The sequence below is a fragment of the Anabrus simplex genome, chromosome 6 (assembly GCF_040414725.1).
Source record: "Anabrus simplex isolate iqAnaSimp1 chromosome 6, ASM4041472v1, whole genome shotgun sequence".
Lineage (NCBI taxonomy): Eukaryota > Metazoa > Arthropoda > Insecta > Orthoptera > Tettigoniidae > Anabrus > Anabrus simplex.
In genome coordinates, this window is record NC_090270.1 from 183939432 (window position 1) to 183957695 (window position 18264).

At 38.3% G+C, this 18264-nt stretch overlaps 1 protein-coding gene across 1 annotated transcript in view; it reads right to left on the reverse strand.

The window, feature by feature from the left end:
• The window catches only part of LOC136876271 (zinc finger protein 28), a 218109-nt gene that overhangs the window by 59350 nt on the left and 140495 nt on the right, over positions 1-18264 (reverse strand). The window contains exon 8 of the mRNA XM_067150081.2: positions 10355-10496. Coding sequence (XP_067006182.2) covers positions 10355-10496 — 142 coding nt within the window. The remainder of the gene's footprint in view (positions 1-10354; positions 10497-18264) is intronic.

An 18264-nucleotide genomic window follows, 5' to 3' on the forward strand; every position in this document is an offset into this window, starting at 1 on the left:
GCATGCATTAATGGGTCTTAGAATACTTTGTGACGCGGCAAGTGTTTACATTTCTGGAGTACAAGAGAAGTGCTATGGCGGGAAATCGTACAAGGATAGAGTGACTGTACTGTGTTGTCATGCAGAAGGAAGTGAGAGACTTTCTCCCCTGGTCATAGGTAAGTTAGATTAGCCACGATGTTTTAAGGGCATCGGGTACTTTCTGGGCAAGTACAGGGGATTTAAAATGCATACGGTACAGTAAACCAATGAATAAAGCACTTACACATGGGAGCCAGCTTAGATTTCTGCTTGTCTTTGAATCGTGCTTTTGTTTCTTTCTTTCTTTCTTTCTTTCTTTCTTTCATTGCAAGAGGTTATATTTGTCAGTGAGTAACCCAAGTGCATTAATTGAATACTCTAAATGCACGTTCTTGGATGCATTTCGGAAATAGTTTTCTTTCCCCGTGGCATTTGAAAGGTTTAAACCGTAAATCAAGGTTATCTGTATGCAGTAACGGGCCTTAGAATATTTTGTAATGCGGCAAGGGTTGGCACTTCTGAATTACGAATTGGCGGTTAATTCGAAATCACGCAATTCGAAGTCCGATTTTCAAGTCCCAACGACTTTGAATTAACGAGGTTTTACTGTACTGTACTTTGAATGTAATGTCTGATGTTGCTTGTGTAAATGTGTTTGCGGAACTGTGACGAAACTTGAAACTCGGGCCTCAAAGCTGATTAGCTGAAGTTTACTCTATCTCCTCTGAGTTTAAATCAATAGTTTTAGATTAACTTGCAGTGTGGGTATTTACATCCACTGGAATATCACTCTCGTTACAAGACAAGGAAATACCGCAAAGGCTTATCTATCTTAGCACTTGTGACTTGTAACCACTTCAGGTAGCACCTAAGTTACCTTTCTTCCCGTACCTTTCTTAAAAATTTCAACAGAGACCATTTTCAAGGCTTCAAAGTTACATTAACAGTAATAGAGCTGACATAAACCAAAAGAAAATCTAATGAAAGTGTTAAATTAAGAAACTGCATTAAGGAGTTCAGGGAGGAACGCTTTTCTACTGACGGAAGAATTATCTTCTGCAAAGTGTGCAAAGTTAAAGTGTTATAAAGAGTTTTAATGTCCAGCAGCATAGCGACATGAATGGGGAATACGAGGTGTGCACTTTTTTAAATACATTTTACTTCAATGAAATATTTTGTGCACATGGTGACTGTTGGCACATTCTTAACTTTGATATATAATACGATTTTCATTGGTTTGCTGGAACAGCGATGAGGTCTCTCACCATTGTGTAAGACTGTGGTATTAATTAAAAATATCTTTGCTACTGAACATGTTACAATGATTAGTAATGTATTTATGATAGAGACAAGTGGAATGAAAGGAAATTAATTGAAGTAATGCAATAAGATTGTATAATAAAGTGTATCCTTAATATAAAAGAACTAGTGGCAAAAATCATACTTTAAGTATATAGGTTTGGCCGTATTTTCCATTTTTTTAAGTCATATTTAGCAATTTTTACGTCAAACTTCCAAACCCTACTAATGATGTTTGTTGTACTGTACAGAGTAACAAATAAGTTACAGGATTGTGAGCAAATTCAAAAAGGCCTCGACAAAGTTTTTGAGATGGTCAGCAGACAATGGTATGATGTTAACACATTGTGGACGGAAGACGAGTTACCTCGTATCCATGAGACTCGTATGTTCGGCGACATCTGTCGAAACTTCTGAAACTAGCTGGCGGTCAAGGTTTCTACAATCTCAGTGTTGGAGCTTTTGTGTTATTCCATGATAGCTTTGCGTTACGTTCTTTTTTCTGTTTTATGATTCATTTGCTAAGTTTTCTGACCACATGTTTACATCGTTCAAGGAGCCATGTGATGGGCAAGATGGTGCTTCCCAGACTGAACACGGGCTTAGATGCAGACGAGACTTTTAAATAATATATCCGGATAAGTAACCGGATTGCCCCAGTGATATTGACAACAGCGAGTTCGATGTTGAAAGCTATTCTAACAAAAGTGTTTCGGTTGATAATAATGATGTACGCTCTCCAAAACGTGATGTAGAGGTGGTCAAGAACGAGGCTGAAAGTGATATTGTGAGTGTAAATGGAATTATATGCCAATTTATTCTGATGAATGGGTAGAAAATTATAGTTCACGACTTTAGAGGATTTCCCAGGAGTTCCTGGCAAAACGGTAAGACTTAATGAACCTCAAAATATTGAGTAGTAGGGCTTACTTTTTGTGATAATTTCTTTGAACTTGTTGCCGAGCATATGAAATTGTATCATGAGCGAATTTCTTCGTCACACAAAATATCCCCTAAGAGCTTGAAGTGGCCTGATGTAACGATATGAGACGATTTTTTGCTTTACTTATATTGATGGGACAGGTAAAAAAGTCCTATTGGAAAGACTACTGGTCAACTGATCCCCTCATTTAAACCAGTAGAAATAGATTTGAGCAGATACCACACCAGGAAATGTCATTAGTACTCTTACCACAGGTCCTTGTAAATTTCACCATAATCAGTACAAGGTCAGTGAAGCTTGACTTGTTTATGCGCATGCGCTGTAGCAATATATTACACAGAAAATGGCAGGGCACAGGGGTTGAGCAGTGTGATGATCACCCGGTCCTCAATGTGTTAAGCAAAGTGAAAAATCGGGTTGCAAGTTTCACAAAGATGAAAAGTCCTTCCAGTTTTAATTACTGTGCTGATGGAGTGAAAGAATCTTGTGAAGATCACACAAGGTACCGTATTTACACGAATAAACACCGAATTTTTTAAAAATTCGAGGCACGAAATTGGGGTGCGGGTTTTATTTGCGTCAAGGTTGCCAACACGCTCCTGGCTCACCTAGTTTTCGATGCTGAGTGTACAGTTGTGCTTTGTGCAACTGTAGATGGAAGAAAACTGTCCCCATATGTCATATTTAAACAGAAAACAATTCAGACTTTTAATTCTAAACTGGCTTTACATTTTTTTTTTAAATAGTAGCGTATTTTTCAGAGTAATTTAAATTCAACATTTCTCCACGTCACGATAGAATGCGTCTTCCGGAACTTGCAGGGGTAGCTTTCTGCACTTTCAATCACTTCGGTGTGTTTCACAGTTGAAAATAGAGTGAAATCGTAATTCTTTTGTATTCAGTGTTTTAAGGAAAGCCACAATATCACGAGCAGGCAGTACGCGGAAAAGCAGAATCCGCAAAAACTGGTGAGGGCTGGCATTTCTGAATTACAAGATGGCTGTTAATTCGAAATCACATAATTGGAAGTCCGATTTCTGTATTACAAAGACTTCGAATTAACGAGGTTTTACTGTATCGCAAAACTAACATCAGATTTTGCCGGTGTGTCTACTTCAAGGGTTTACACTGCACGAAAAGATTTATCCACCATCGGTCGTGTTACTGTCCAGTAAAAAGGGACCACGAGTGAGAAGTGTTTTAGGCCTGTATTCACCAACGTCAGTAACTTTTGCTGTTATCTTAGATTTTCAAAACTCGGATATGTCATTATTTCGGATAACGTTCACTTCCATATTCACCACAGAATTTATTATCTCGGTTTACCAAAACTAAGTTTTTGTTTCGATCTCAGTTTGAACCACATTTTTTCATACTGACGTACAGAAAACAAATGACTACGTGCTGCCGCCACTATCGAATTGTAAACAAGTTTTTTATTCCCTTCGGGGTTTGCAAATAATTTGCATAAATTATGTCCGCTATTGAGCAGAAACGGAGAAAGAAGCCTAATATGACTTTCCAAGAGAGTGAATTGTTATTGAACTTGGTGGCAGAAAGCATTAACAAAGGGAATAAGAAAAACCAATTATAGGCTACATATTGTACGTCACTCAAAAAATAAGTCAGAATTCCTTCATTCTTCATTAAAATCAGAGTCGCCGTAGTCCTGGAAATATGTCGCGCGTTCTTTTATCCATATAGGACGTTTATTAATTGCACAATCTTGATCATATTACTTGTCGCTGTGATTTTATCTTTCAATTAGATATTCCAGCCGCCTACAGGCGTTAGACGTGAAGTGTGATGAACTTATAAGTAATTTAGGAGAGGATTCTAGCGATGCAAGAGACAATGAATCTTCCCATTTACAGGGAATCGAGCCTATTGAAAGTTCAGATTAATGAAATACCTGTCACGTAAGTAGACCTACTTGCTCATTTTCATGGAAAATATATTTCATAGCAGTGATAATTGCGTAAAGACCTCGCGGAGTGATACGAAATATTTGTTTATGCCTAAGTTACACGAGAGAAACCTCCCAGTAGGGTGAATTTGCATGTGATATTGTTATACAGTAGAAGTCCGCTATAGCGAGTATGGCATATAACGAGAACTCCGATATAGCGACGACTTTTTTCTGTCTCTTCAAAATTCCTATATTAAACTGTGTATCGTCCTTCGGTTACAGCCAGAGCCATATCACTGACGCATCAGTTATTATGAGCGATTAAGCGCGTGCGATTTTTTTCCTAAGCGATATTTATGCACCCCAACGATGATATTGCATACGATCGATTACATTCGCATAGTTTCCTCGCTATGTGCACTAGAGAGTTCTCTCGTCGACATTCGAAGGCGATGTCGTAGTCGAATAGTAATACTCGTCGACTGCTGTTCCGTAAAGAAAATTCGAAATGACAGAGAACATAATTTCGTAATAAATGCGTACCGGTAAATAAACGGTTGCTAACTCGTTAAAAATTAAGGCGGGCTAAACGACCGCTTAATTTTGAGGCTAAATACTCAATTAAGTAGAAAGGGATACACCTCGAGGTATGGCAGAGTGCTTAATTTGGATTTCGGAGGTTAGTTTATATTTTATCGCGTCTGGTTAAATTACGGAATGGCTATTATGAAAATGTATATCGAGAAGGTTATCATTTCTCTACTGGTGCTTGAAGTGTGTTTTCATCATACGTATAGTACGGTTAACTTAGGATAGGTGACGCTGTTTGAATAAGAAAACTGAAACATTTGCAACAAAATGCGATAGATCTTCTTCGGTACCATACGGTATAGTTTTCTCACTTTGTGCATTTGTGAGTTCTCTCGTCGACATTCAAAGGCGATGTTGGAGTTGATTAGTACCTAATACCCGTCGACTGCTGTCCTCTAAAGAAAATTCGAAATGAAAGAGGATAATAGGTTTCGTAATAAATGAGTAAATAACGTGGCCGATAGCAGTTGTTAACTCGTTAAAAATAAAGACTGAATTAAACGATATCTTAATTTTAATGTTATATACGGAAATTAAGCAAGAATGTGATACACCTCAAGATATGGCAGAGTACATCATTGATTTCAGAGGATATTTCATATCTTCTCGCGTCTAGTTACGGCTATTTACATGTAAATTTTGAGAGGAGGTTATCATTTCTCTACGTGCGTTTGAAATATGTTTTCATGATACATATACGGTTAGGTTAGGTGACGCCGTTTGAAGAAAAGAACTGAAGTGTTTGCCACAGAAACCTCTGGAGTGATACCGTATTTCTCAGAATCCAAGACTTTTTTTCTCAGAATCTCATGCGAAAACTCAAGGGTTGTCTTGCATTCGCGGCCTAACAGTAAGTTAATGGATACCACTGGCAACTACCGCGGTAACCACGCTACTTCTTTTCACACGCGCACAAAACTCGTTGACCAACGACCGCCTCCTTACTATAGCCTACATCGCCAGTGAAGTTACACACAGGATCCAGGAAATAGTGAAGAGAGTATGGCGTTCTATTAGCGTTTACAAAAACGTTTCTCAAATCTGCAGAATGACATCAAAACATGCGAGCCTTCGAATTCTTCGAAAGGCCATGGCTACTCAGTTGCAGAGTTATAACGCGTCTATTGTACTTGACGCTTAGCAAAATTAAGTCTTATAGACAGCAGGAATATTTTCGGCATAGGCCTAACTAAAGCCAATATTTGGCATTAGTGTGAATACAAATAGCGGAATGGCCATACCGTGGCGCAATAAAATCGTTCGTTGACTTTTGACGTCCGCGATTAGGCCTACACATCGATAGCCGCTGAAGTTGGCCGAACCTGGCAAGCGAGACGTGCGTGTAGCGGTAGCCGGTTACATCTGACGCTGAGTAAAAGTAACAGTTTCATAGACAGCAAGAATAATTTCCTGGTTGGATCGTCGTAATGTACAGACGCATGGAATAGGTACTGCTGGCAAATTTTCAACGGGTTCTCTTCGAAATTATGATGCCAATTTTAAGTTAATGGCCCTTAAACCCGCGGAAATAAAGAATAATTGTGCAGCCGCAAAAAAAAAAGGCATGACGAAAGTCAATGTTCGGCGTCTAAAAATGCGTAGGCCTACTGTACAACAAAGGCATTCATATGATTTTACAAAGTACTTTTTGAGCCTGATTTAAATTTTTTTAAGGAAAAAGTGGGGTTCATCTTGGATTCGGAGAAATACGGTACTCTATTTTTTTTTCAGAATGAAATTAAACATACAGTTTCACGTAGTATCGGATTTCGAAAAATAACAAACAAGTAAGCCGTAGTGTGGATAACATCTGCGGAAACGCAAGTTTTGAACAAACTGATTGCCGTTTCATACCGATTTTAAAATGCATGGGGGGTTTTCCGACTTTTATAAAAAAATCGGATATAACGACAATCCGCTATAGCGAGTAAATTTCCCGACGTCATGAATTCTCGCTATAACGGACTTCTACTGTACATCCGGGTGTCTCCTGGGCAACGGACTAGGACTCTTCCTAGACGGCTGATTCTCTCACACCAGAAGCAGAACTAATCAATCTTAAAATTTATTTTAAGAAACGGCTCTTTTCAGAGCCATCCATGACAATAATATCCATAAATATTGAAGGCCTGTCAGCTGCCAAAGAGGAACTCTTGCAAAAACTATGCCAAGATCAGAAATGTGACGTCTTGTGCATTCAGGAAACGCATAGGGATGAACATCAGAAACGTCCAAAGATTTCAGGAATGATTTTAGTTGCAGAAAGGCCTCATGCGAAATATGGTAGTGCTGTATTTGTAAAGCCAGACCTCCAGATCAGCAGTACTCATCATACTGAAGATAACGACATTGAAATAATCACCGTGGAGCTAAGCAATATGACCATTACATCTGTCTACAAGCTTCCAAATGAAAAGTTCTCTTTCTCACCACCTACAAATTTTGGTAATCAAACAAAGTCAATAGTAATCGGTGACTTTAACAGCCGTAGTCACGTCTGGGGATATGCTCAAGAAGATGATAATGGAGCGATCGTCATTTCATGGGCTGAAACTCAGGAGCTTTCTCTTATTCACGACAGTGAGCTTCCCTCCTCCTTCAACAGTGGAAAATGGCACCGAGGGTATAACCCAGATCTTCTCTTTGTGAGCAACTGCTTTGTGCAGCAACGTTCTAAAGAAATGGGTTCACCAATCCCAAGAACACAACACCGGCCACTAATATGTCACCTCTCTTCATCCATAAGAACACACGAAGTTCGGTTCAGACAGAGATATAACTTTCGAAAGGCTGACTGGAAAAGGTTTTCCAGTATGTTGTATGAGAGGATAAAAACTGTCTCTCCTATACCCCAAGATTATGACAAATTCATTGATATCGTGATTTTCTGTTCACAGGCATCAATTCCCAGAGGCTGCAGGACACGCTACCTTCAAGGTATAACTCATGAAACAACTGCTCTGCTGCATGATTACTACAGGCTTCATGAAGAAGACCCATTTAGTGAGCAAACGATTCAAGCAGCACAAAGTGTTCTTTCCTCTATCTCCCAGGCAAAGAAGGAGACATGGATGAAGTTGATGTATGAAATCGATATGGGTAGGAGCAGTCAAGAAGCTTGGAGACTTTTAAAACGCTTGAGCAATGATCCTACGCAAGCTAACACACATGCCAATGTGAGTGCAGATCATATAGCACACCAACTTTTGCTTAATGGAAAACCAAAACTTTCCATGAAAGTAGGGAAGAATCCTATAGTCAGACAACCAGACGAGAGCAATGAGTTATCTAAGCATTTCACACTAACTGAACTGGAATTAGCTCTCAGTAAATGTAAGATTGGGAAGTCAGCAGGACTCGATGACCTTCGAATGGAACAAATTAAGAACTTTGGTCCTACTGCGAAGTGCTGGTTGGTAGAACTCATGAATAACTGCGTTCAGTCTTCCATGATACCTAAAATATGGAGGAAGGCTAGGGTCATAGCCATTCTAAAACCAGGCAAAGATAAAAATGACCCTAGGAGCTACAGACCAATCTCCTTATTATGCCATCTTTTTAAGATTTTGGAGAGACTAATCCTCAATAGGTTGACTGATAAAATCGAGCCACTTCTGATTGCACAGCAAGCTGGTTTCAGGAGAGGGAAAAGCTGCACATCGCAGGTGTTGAAATTAAGTCAACACATAAAAGATGGTTTTGAAAGCCGGAAAATCACAGGAGCTGCATTTATAGATCTCTCGGCAGCATATGATACCGTTAATCACCGAATTCTCCTAGGAAAGGTATACAGCATGACAAAGGACTTCTACCTGACCTGTGCCATTAGAAACCTACTTCAAAATCGAAGTTTCTTCGTTGAGTTTCAGGGAAAAAGAAGCAGGTGGAGGATACAAAAGAACAGACTACCTCAGGGAAGCGTGTTGGCACCAACGCTTTTCAATATTTACACAAATGATCAGCCTCTTCCTGCCAGGACGAATAGTTTCATCTATGCTGATGAATGTGTCATCACTTCTCACGGGGATAACTTCGAGGCGATTGAACAAACATTGTCCACAGCTCTAGACATTCTTGCTGGCTATTACAAGAAGAATCAACTAACACCAAACCCAACTAAGATGCAAACCTGTGTTTTCCATCTAAACAACAGAGAAGATTTCCGAACTCTGAAGGTCACTTGGCAAGACATAGCATTACAACACAATCCTACCCTGAAGTACCTCGGAGTCACTCTGGACCGTGCCTTAACCTACAGAAAACACTGTTTGAACATCAAGCAGAAAGTGGCTGCTAGAAACAATATTGTGCGGAAGCTAACTGGAACATCTTGGGGAGCAGAACCACACACAGTGAGGACATCTGCCCTTTCGCTCTACTATTCCGCAGCTGAATACGCATGCCCGGTGTGGTACAAATCTTGCCATACCAAAGGAGTTGATGTAGCACTCAACGAAACCTGCCGCATTATTACTGGATGTTTGAGACCTACACCTTTGGAAAAAGTGTATTGCCTTGCAGGGATACCACCTCCCGATATTCGCCGTGAAGTGGCAGCCAAGAAAGAAAAGAGAAAGGTGTTGACATCGGAAGCCCATCCTTTGTTTGGATATGAGCCACCACGCCAGCGGCTTAAGTCTAGGAAAAGCTTCTTGAGAGTAACCGAAACACTTGCAGGAACAGCGCAGCAAGCAAGAATTCAAGAATGGCGCGTCAGGAGTCAACATACGAGGATCAGTCAATGGATGACCCCAAAAGAGGAACTCCCTCCTGGCCATGTCACAGGTTGGGTGAATTGGAGAGCACTGAACAGACTGCGCTCTGGTGTTACGCGGTGCAGGGTAAACCAGAAGAAATGGGGCTTCGAACTGGACAGTACCTTGTGTGTATGTGGAGAAGAGCACATCACAGCCCATTTGCTGCAATGTAGTTCATGCCCATTCAGCTGCACAACAGAAGACCTGGTTAAAGCGAAGCCAAATGCACTTGATGTTGCAAGGTTTTGGGCTCACATAGTTTAACGCGGCTCTTCGCCGTTGAATTATTTATATTATGTTTTATGTTTTTTCCTTATCTTTAATTTTAAACTTATATATGCTTCTGACACGATATATATATATATATACTCTTCCGATGAAAGGATTTTTAGTTCATTTAATTTTTTTCAAAATGAGCCTTTCTAAAATGAGGGTGCGGGCATTATTCGACGGTGGGGATTATTCGGGTAAATACGGTAATAATAATGTGGTTGGCTTTACGTCCCACTAACTACTTTCACGGTTTTCGGGGGCACCAAGGTGCTAGAATTTAGTCCCACAGGAGTTCTTTTATGTGCCAGTAAATCTACAGACACGAGGCTGACGTATTTGAGCACCTTCAAATACCACCGCACTGAGCCAGTTTCGAACCTGCCAGGTTGGGGTCAGAAGACCAGCTCTCATCTGAGCTACTCAGCTCGCCAATCTGCTAAAGTGCCAGGTTCACATTTAAAGGAATACATAAAATACTTTAAGAATAAACCTATGAGTTTCACTTGGATCATTCTACTCTTATTTCAGTGCAGAGAACATAATCAAAACCTTTTAACTCACCTTATACATGTTCTGGACCATTTCAACCCCAAGCGTCTTGGTCAACTCCTGATCCCCGTTTCCAGGAGCACTTATTTTTACAATGCTACCATCTGCAGTACGAATGTCCATCATATGTCCTTTAATATCTTGTATTGGAAAACTACAACATATAAACATGCTTACTGGGTTAAAATTCAACAAAAAGTTGTAATTCAATTCACAAATACATACATTATATAGGTTAGATTGTTGACATGAAATTGAAGAAACAGCATTAAAATAAGATTAGTGAAAGAAAAATCAGCTTTAAAAAACCCTGGCAGTATGATTGATGACCATAAGATATAATTTATCAAACATTTAGAGCTTTTGGTATCATTGCTATGAAGCTACATTCATTATTAAATACCATGTTGTTCTTACTATTCATAATAAGAATTGGATTCAAAATTGGTTATTAATAAATCAACACTATTCTCTTGCAATTCCTATTTATAACAGTGGTAAAACACTCTATTTTTATACAGTCAATTTTATGATTCTGTACTCATTCAAAGCTAACTGAACAATGTGGGAGGGGGAGTATTCATTCTGGTGAAAGAAGAATTTGTAAGCTACGAAAACGTTAAAGATGAGAAACATGAAATTCTAGATGTGAGGCTCATTTCTAAAAATAACAGGCAACTTGATATATTTGGAGTGTACAGACCGGGAAAGGGTAGCGCTGACACGGAGTCAGAATTATTTGATAAGATAATCAGCTATGTGGGAAACAACAATGAAAGGAATGTGATTGTAGCGGGAGATCTGAATTTACCAGATGTCAATTGGGAAGGAAATTCGAACGACAGGAAGCATGACCAACAAATGGCAAATAACTTAATATGGGAAAAACGGCTGATTCAGAAAGTGATGGAACTAACTAGAGGGAAAAATATCCTGGATGTGGTGCTGATGAAATTAGATGAGCTCTATAGAGAAACTGAAGTAATATATGGTATTAGTGATCACGAAGAGTAATATATGGTATTAGTGATCACGAAGCTGTTTTTGTCGTAGTTAAAAATAAATGTGATAGAAACGAAGGTCTTAAAAGTAGGACTATTAGGTAATATCATATGGCTGATAAAACAGGCATGAGGCAGTTTCTAAAAAGTAACTATGATCGGTGGAAAACGGTAAATAAAAATGTAAACAGACTCTGGAATGGGTTTAAAGCAATTGTTGAGGAATGTGAAAACAGGTTTGTACCTTTAAAGGTGGTAAGAAATGGTAAAGATCCACATTATTATAATAGAGAAATAAAGAGCCGAAGAAGAAGGTGCAGACTGAACAGAAATAGAGTTAGAAATGGCTGCGGAAGTAAGGAGAAATTAAAGGAACTTACTAGGAAATTGAATCTAGCAAAAAAGGCAGCTAAGGATAACATGATGGCAGGCATAATTGGCAGTCATACAAATTTTAGTGAAAAATGGAAGGATATGTACAGGTATTTTAAGGCAGAAACAGGTTCCAAGAAGGGCATTCCAAGAATAATTTTTTTTTCTATTTGTTTTATGTCGCACCGACACAGATATGTCTTATGGCGACGATGGGATAGGAAAGACCTAGGAAGTGAAAGGAAGCGGCCGTGGCCTTAATTAAGGCATTTAGCTGGTGTGAAAATGGGAAACCACGGAAAACCATCTTCAGGGCTGCCGACAGTGGGGCTCGAACCCACTATCTCCTGATTACTGGATACTGGCCGCACTTAAGCGACTGCAGCTATCGAGCTCGGTGGAATAATTAATGAACAAGGGGAGTATGTATGTGAGGATCTTCAAAAGGCAGAAGTATTCAGTCAGCAGTATGTAAAGATTGTTGGTTACAAGGATAATGTCCAGATAGAGGATGAAATTAATGCTAAATAAGTATTAAAATTTATGTATGATAACAATGACATTTACAGTAAGATACAAAAGTTGAAAACTAGAAAAGCGGCTGGAATTGATAAGATTTCTGGGGATATACTAAAGACAATGGGTTGGGATATAGTACCGTATCTGAAGTACTTATTCGATTATTGTTTGGTCGAAGGAGCTATGCCAGATGAATGGAGAGTTGCTATAGTAGCCCCTATGTATAACGGAAAGGGTGATAGACATAAACCTGAAAATTACAGGCCAGTAAGTTTGACATGCGTTGTATGTAAGCTTTGGGAAAGCATTCTTTCTGATTATATTGGACATGTTTGCGAAATTAATAACTGGTTCGATAGAAGGCAATTCAGTTTTAGGAAAGGTTATTCCACTGAAGCTCAACTTGTAGGATTCCAGCAAGTTATAGCAGATATCTTGGATTCTGGAGGTCAAATGGACTGTATCGCAACTGACCTGTCTAAAGCATTTGATAGGGTGGATCACGGGAGACTACTGGCAAAAATGAGTGCAATTGGACTAGACAAAAGAGTGACTGAATGGATTGCTATATTTCTAGAAAATAGATCTCAGAGAATTAGAGCAGGCGAAGCTTTATCTGACCCTGTAATAATTAAGAGGGGAACCTCAAGGCAGTATTACTGGACCTTTATGTTTTCTGATATATATAAATGATATGAGTAAAGGAGTAGAATCAGAGGTAAGGCTTTTTGCGGATGATGTTATTCTGTATATAGTAATAAATAAGTTACAAGATTGTAAGCAACTGCAACGTGACCTCGATAATGTTGTGAGATGGACAGCAGGCGATGGTATGTTGTTAAACGGGGTTAAAAGTCAGGTTGTGAGTTTCACAAACAGGAAGAGTCCTCTCAGTTTTAATTACAGCATTGATGGGGTGAAAGTTCCTTTTGGGTATCATTGTAAGTATCTAGGTGTTAATATAAGGAAAGCTTCACTGGGGTAATCACATAAATGGGATTGTAAATAAAGGGTACAGATCTCTGCACATGGTTATGAGGGTGTTTAGGGGTTGTAGTAAGGATGTAAAGGAGAGGGCATATAAATCTCTGGTAAGACCCCAACTAGAGTATGGTTCCAGTGTATGGGATCCTCACCAGGATTACCTGATTCAGGAACTGGGAAAAATCCACAGAAAAGCAGGTCAATTTGTTCTGGGTGATTTCCGACAAAAGAGTAGCGTTACAAAAATGTTGCAAAGTTTGGGCTGGGTAGACTTGGGAGAAAGGAGACGAGCTGCTCGAGTAACTGGTATGTCACAAAGACTTACAATAATTGAAAATCTTCCACCTTGTTGATACTTTTGTTTTTTAGCAAATTAATTAATTATAAACAGTACATATTTCATTTTTATTTGAGAACATCTTCAGCTGTTGTATAGCTTAGGTGAATCACTGAATTTTTGAGTACAGTATTTTCAGGTACCTTGTTCCTCTTAAAAACTATTTGAATATAAATGGAATTAAAATGATATTAAAACAATAATATTATATTTTATAATAAATTATTGTATTATTATACAAGACGTAAAGCAGTTTCAAACATAGCTCCTCCAGGGTCACGGTAGAATTGGAGTTTAACAACAGTAAGAAATTGAGAAGAAGCTCCCTTCTCAATTAGTGAATGGCAATCTGCTTCAAAGTTCCGCATTAAACTCAATTTAAGACACATTAAGTAAGCTCAAAATAAATGACAGCCAACCTGGAAGGAGTGAAAGAAGTGAACATTCAACAATATTTTGATCAGTGTCAAGGAGTCATACATTTAAAAAAAAAACTTTTAACTGGAAGACAAACAGATATTTTTTAGTGTAACAGAGTTTGAAACTTTTAACAACAACTATGAATAGATGTAGTTTTTTAAGTAGGCTAACTATGTATTCATCCTGTCTCATTTCACCAATCCATTAACCACCACATTGTTTTAATATCATTTTAATTCAATTTATATTCAAATAGTTTTTAAGAGGAACAAGGTACCTGAAAATAATGTACTCAAAAACTCAGTGATTCACCTAAGCTATACAACAGCTGAAGATGTTCTCAAATAAGAACGAAACATGTACTGTTTATAATTAATTCATTTGCTAAAAAGCAAATAAAAAGTATAAAAAATGTGGAAGATTTTCAATTATTGTAAGTCTCTGAGATTACAATTTGATACGGAAAATGAAGCTGATTACTTGCAAACAGTAACTGTTATGTTCCGAGCTGTCAGCGGAGAGATGGTGTGGAATGACATTAGTAGACGAATAAGTTTGAGTGACGTTTATAAAAGTAGGAAAGATCACAAAATGAAGATAAAGTTGGAATTCAAGAGGAAAAACTGGGGCAAATATTCATTTGTAGGAAGGGGAGTTAGGGATTGGAATAATTTCCAATTTCTTTGAAATCGTTTAAGAAAAGGCTAGGAAAACAACAGATAGGAAATCTGCCACCTGGGCGACTGCCCTAAATGCAGATCAGTACTGATTGGTTGATAACTGTCCGGTGCACCAAAATGTAAAGTTCACAAACTTATTGAGGCATTGCAAAAGACAGAGAGAAAAAAAAAATTATCAGTAAACTGTCAGCCGGTGTGAGTAATTAGTAAGGAACAATTCCAGGGAGGAGTCAGCCACCATTCAACATCATCACATACATCGAAGCTTATCGATTGTTAAATCCTTCTTTTGGTTTTGCTAAATCCCAACCAAAAGTAAAAGAAAAGCCTTTTCTGGATAATCAACAAAACAAAGATATAAACAACGTAAACAAAAGCAAACAATGATCAAATCTTTTCTTTCTTCATTTTGAAATCATTAAAGGACAAATAAGTTACTAAAACTAGAATTCTTGGCAGTTATATTTCAAATTTTCAGCATGTTTTAATTTTCATATCTTTATAGGCTGGATCCTATATACAGTATTTGTGAAGAAAAAAAAAAGAAAAAAAAAACAAAACCTGCCACTTCTAATAAAGTTGGAGACAATAATAAAATGCTATAATCTGGTTTAAGCATACAGAATACTACAACTTAGCTCACGATCATCGATTTACTACGTGGAAGCTGGGTATATTCTCACAACTATGCTAATTAAAATTTAGATGTTTCACATGCTTTTACATGTCCCTTAGGTTTCACACATTAAAAAAGTTCCACAGTTCCTTCATCGGTTCCTTCTTCCCCAATTCAAAGTTATCAGATGCAAAATTATCAATTAAACATCAACTGAAAATCCAACTTAATCTGGATGGGAAAAACACAGGAAGACCAAAGAAACACTACAAAAACTAAGAAAAACCAAAACAAGAGCAGGCCAAATTTTAAGCTTTGATACTGAACACACGGATGTTTCTATTGAAGCAACATGGCAACACAATACCAAATGCATTCATGGATCATGAGGCAACTCTGAGTTAACTTAAGACACAGCTGCAGCCTTCAACCATACATTTCAGGAGTCCTTTACTGTACTAGCCAACAACATTCAAAACTATACTGAACAAGAATTTCTGTTCACCCTTCCCACAAGTTTCCTCTTCCCTTAAAGAGCTAGTGAGCTTCAACAAAATACGTCCATGAATGGCGATACGTTCTGAGTGAGTGTTAATGCATCTTACATTCCTGTGCATTCTCTTCAATTTACCGTCGTATACTGCATTGTTGGCAGAGGATATGAAAAAATTACAAAGAAAATATTTGGTCTGGATGATTACAGACCTATGATATTAACCTCTATAGTCTGCTTGCAGGTGTATAGAATGCCCCCTGGTGAAGAGCATGAGACAGTTCCAGAAAAACATGTTGAATGAAAATGAACACGACTTCTTCCCATGAAAATTCTGTACCACTTTCTACCTCAAATCATTGAGTTAGGAAATGCTGACCAGCTGCCTGAATACTTGGATACCACCATAGCAAATGGTGATTCAGTTTGACAGATATTCATATAATTAGTCAAAAGAAAAGAATGTATGCCAATATCTAAGAATGGAAAAACACAGAAGTCATTCCTACATTCATTAGTTTTTTCTTTTTTTTTTTCCTTTTAAAGTGAAAACTGTCAACAACAACAACAACAACAACAACAACAACAAATTAAGCTCCTAGGTATAACTTGAGCATAGATTTAATTGGTCAAAGAACTGGCAATACAGTATATGAAAATAATGTGTAGGAGTTTTAACCAACTAATGAGTGCATCAACTGTCAATATAAAAATCTATAAAAACTCTACAATGAATGAGAGATAATGGTGAAAACCTGAAATCATGCAGGCAGGAGAGGAAAAAAGCCTGAATTTCAATTCAACAACAACAACAACAATAATAATAATAATAATAATAATAATAATAATAATAATAATAATAATAATAATAATCATCATCATCATCATCAACATTCCTTATAACTGCAGTCGAGTTGGAGAATACTTGTCTTCTTTTCATTTTTCTCTACCTTTGCATCACTCTTGATCCTTCACTGTGTTCCAGAAAAAGAAATGGTAGCCTGACTTCACCAAGGCGGGTCGACGTATGTCGAGCTCCTTAATGCTTCAATCATTGGCCAAAGAACAGTCAATCAGCGACTGCCCTCCAGCATAGGGGACAAATGAGCAGCGCACCGTAGTCGGCAACATCACTCCATTCCAATGTGAGCTTTGCAGCCATCAAAGGCAGTCGGAACCCTTGAAAATACCGAATGCAGCATTCGGTGAAAGGTCAGGACCATTACATGCTCCTGGATCACTGCCTACAAGCCCAGAAAATACAGACATGATTTATGGCATGCCACTTTTGAGGTTAGGGTTACTAGGTTGCGATTACTACTTCGTATTTCTGCTGGTAGAGATCGTGCCGCTTCCTTGTCAGCTGCAAGGTCTACTGTATACAGACATTGGTCAACCAAAATGCCTCGTACTGCCCTCCGGTAGTGGTCATTAGATCTACTATCGGCCAGCCATACTCGATCATCTATCAATAGAAAAAGGAAAGGTGCGGGATTTTAAAATAATAAATTATTAAAACTAATCTCAAAATCGGGCGACCGGTCCCGGCAAAAAGGGAAGAAGGCTGACAAATCAGGATTGTCCCACTTAAATTGAGACTTGGTACATCTGTATGTTTGATGATGCTTGTTGTTTAATGGGGCCTAACATCTAAGGTCATCGGCTCAAATCATATTTCAGGATATATACATTATCCTACATAACACAAATATGCCTAAATCCTGTATGAATATTTTGATATTTACTTCCATCAGAGATTATTTGATTGCTGTATAAAGATGAAAAAAAAAAGGGATTATCAGAGAGTGGCAAATAAGAAAATGAGGTACAGCATTCATTATCACACTGTTCCATGCCAGTTTTTTTTTTCCTTTCTTTCAATTTGCCTTACATCACATTGACACAGATAGGTTTTATGGGGATGATGGGACAGAAAGGGGCCAGGATTGGGAAGGAAGCGACCGTGGCCTTAATTAAGGTGATGCTTGTTGTTTAAAGGGGCCTAACATCTAGGTCATCGGCCCATAATGGCACAAAATGAGACAAAATGTAAGGACAATTAAAAATTCATTATCCTCCATTGACTACAATTCAAAACATGAGGACGAAGAATGAATGGATGGATATGAAGTTAAAACAATCAGTGGATCCGACCCGCAATGCCCCACATTCCCAGAAACTAGCGTTAAACAATAGTATTACTGACCAAGGTACTGTTTCTAAAGCACAATACTGAATTGATGATGCTTGTAGTCTTAACGGGTCCAAAATCCAGGTCATCGGCCCCTCATAATGGTACATATTGCTAGGAAAGTAGAAACATGGTATTTGTCACATTGTGGTACTAATCTAAAGTAGTGTAGACTCGCAGTATTCCACACATTATGATACTACACACAGGTAATGAAATTCGTACATGTAACACAGACCTATACAGGCAACGCAAACCTATGGTGTTCTCCACATAAGTGGACTAACCACAGGGACTCGCACAATCCCG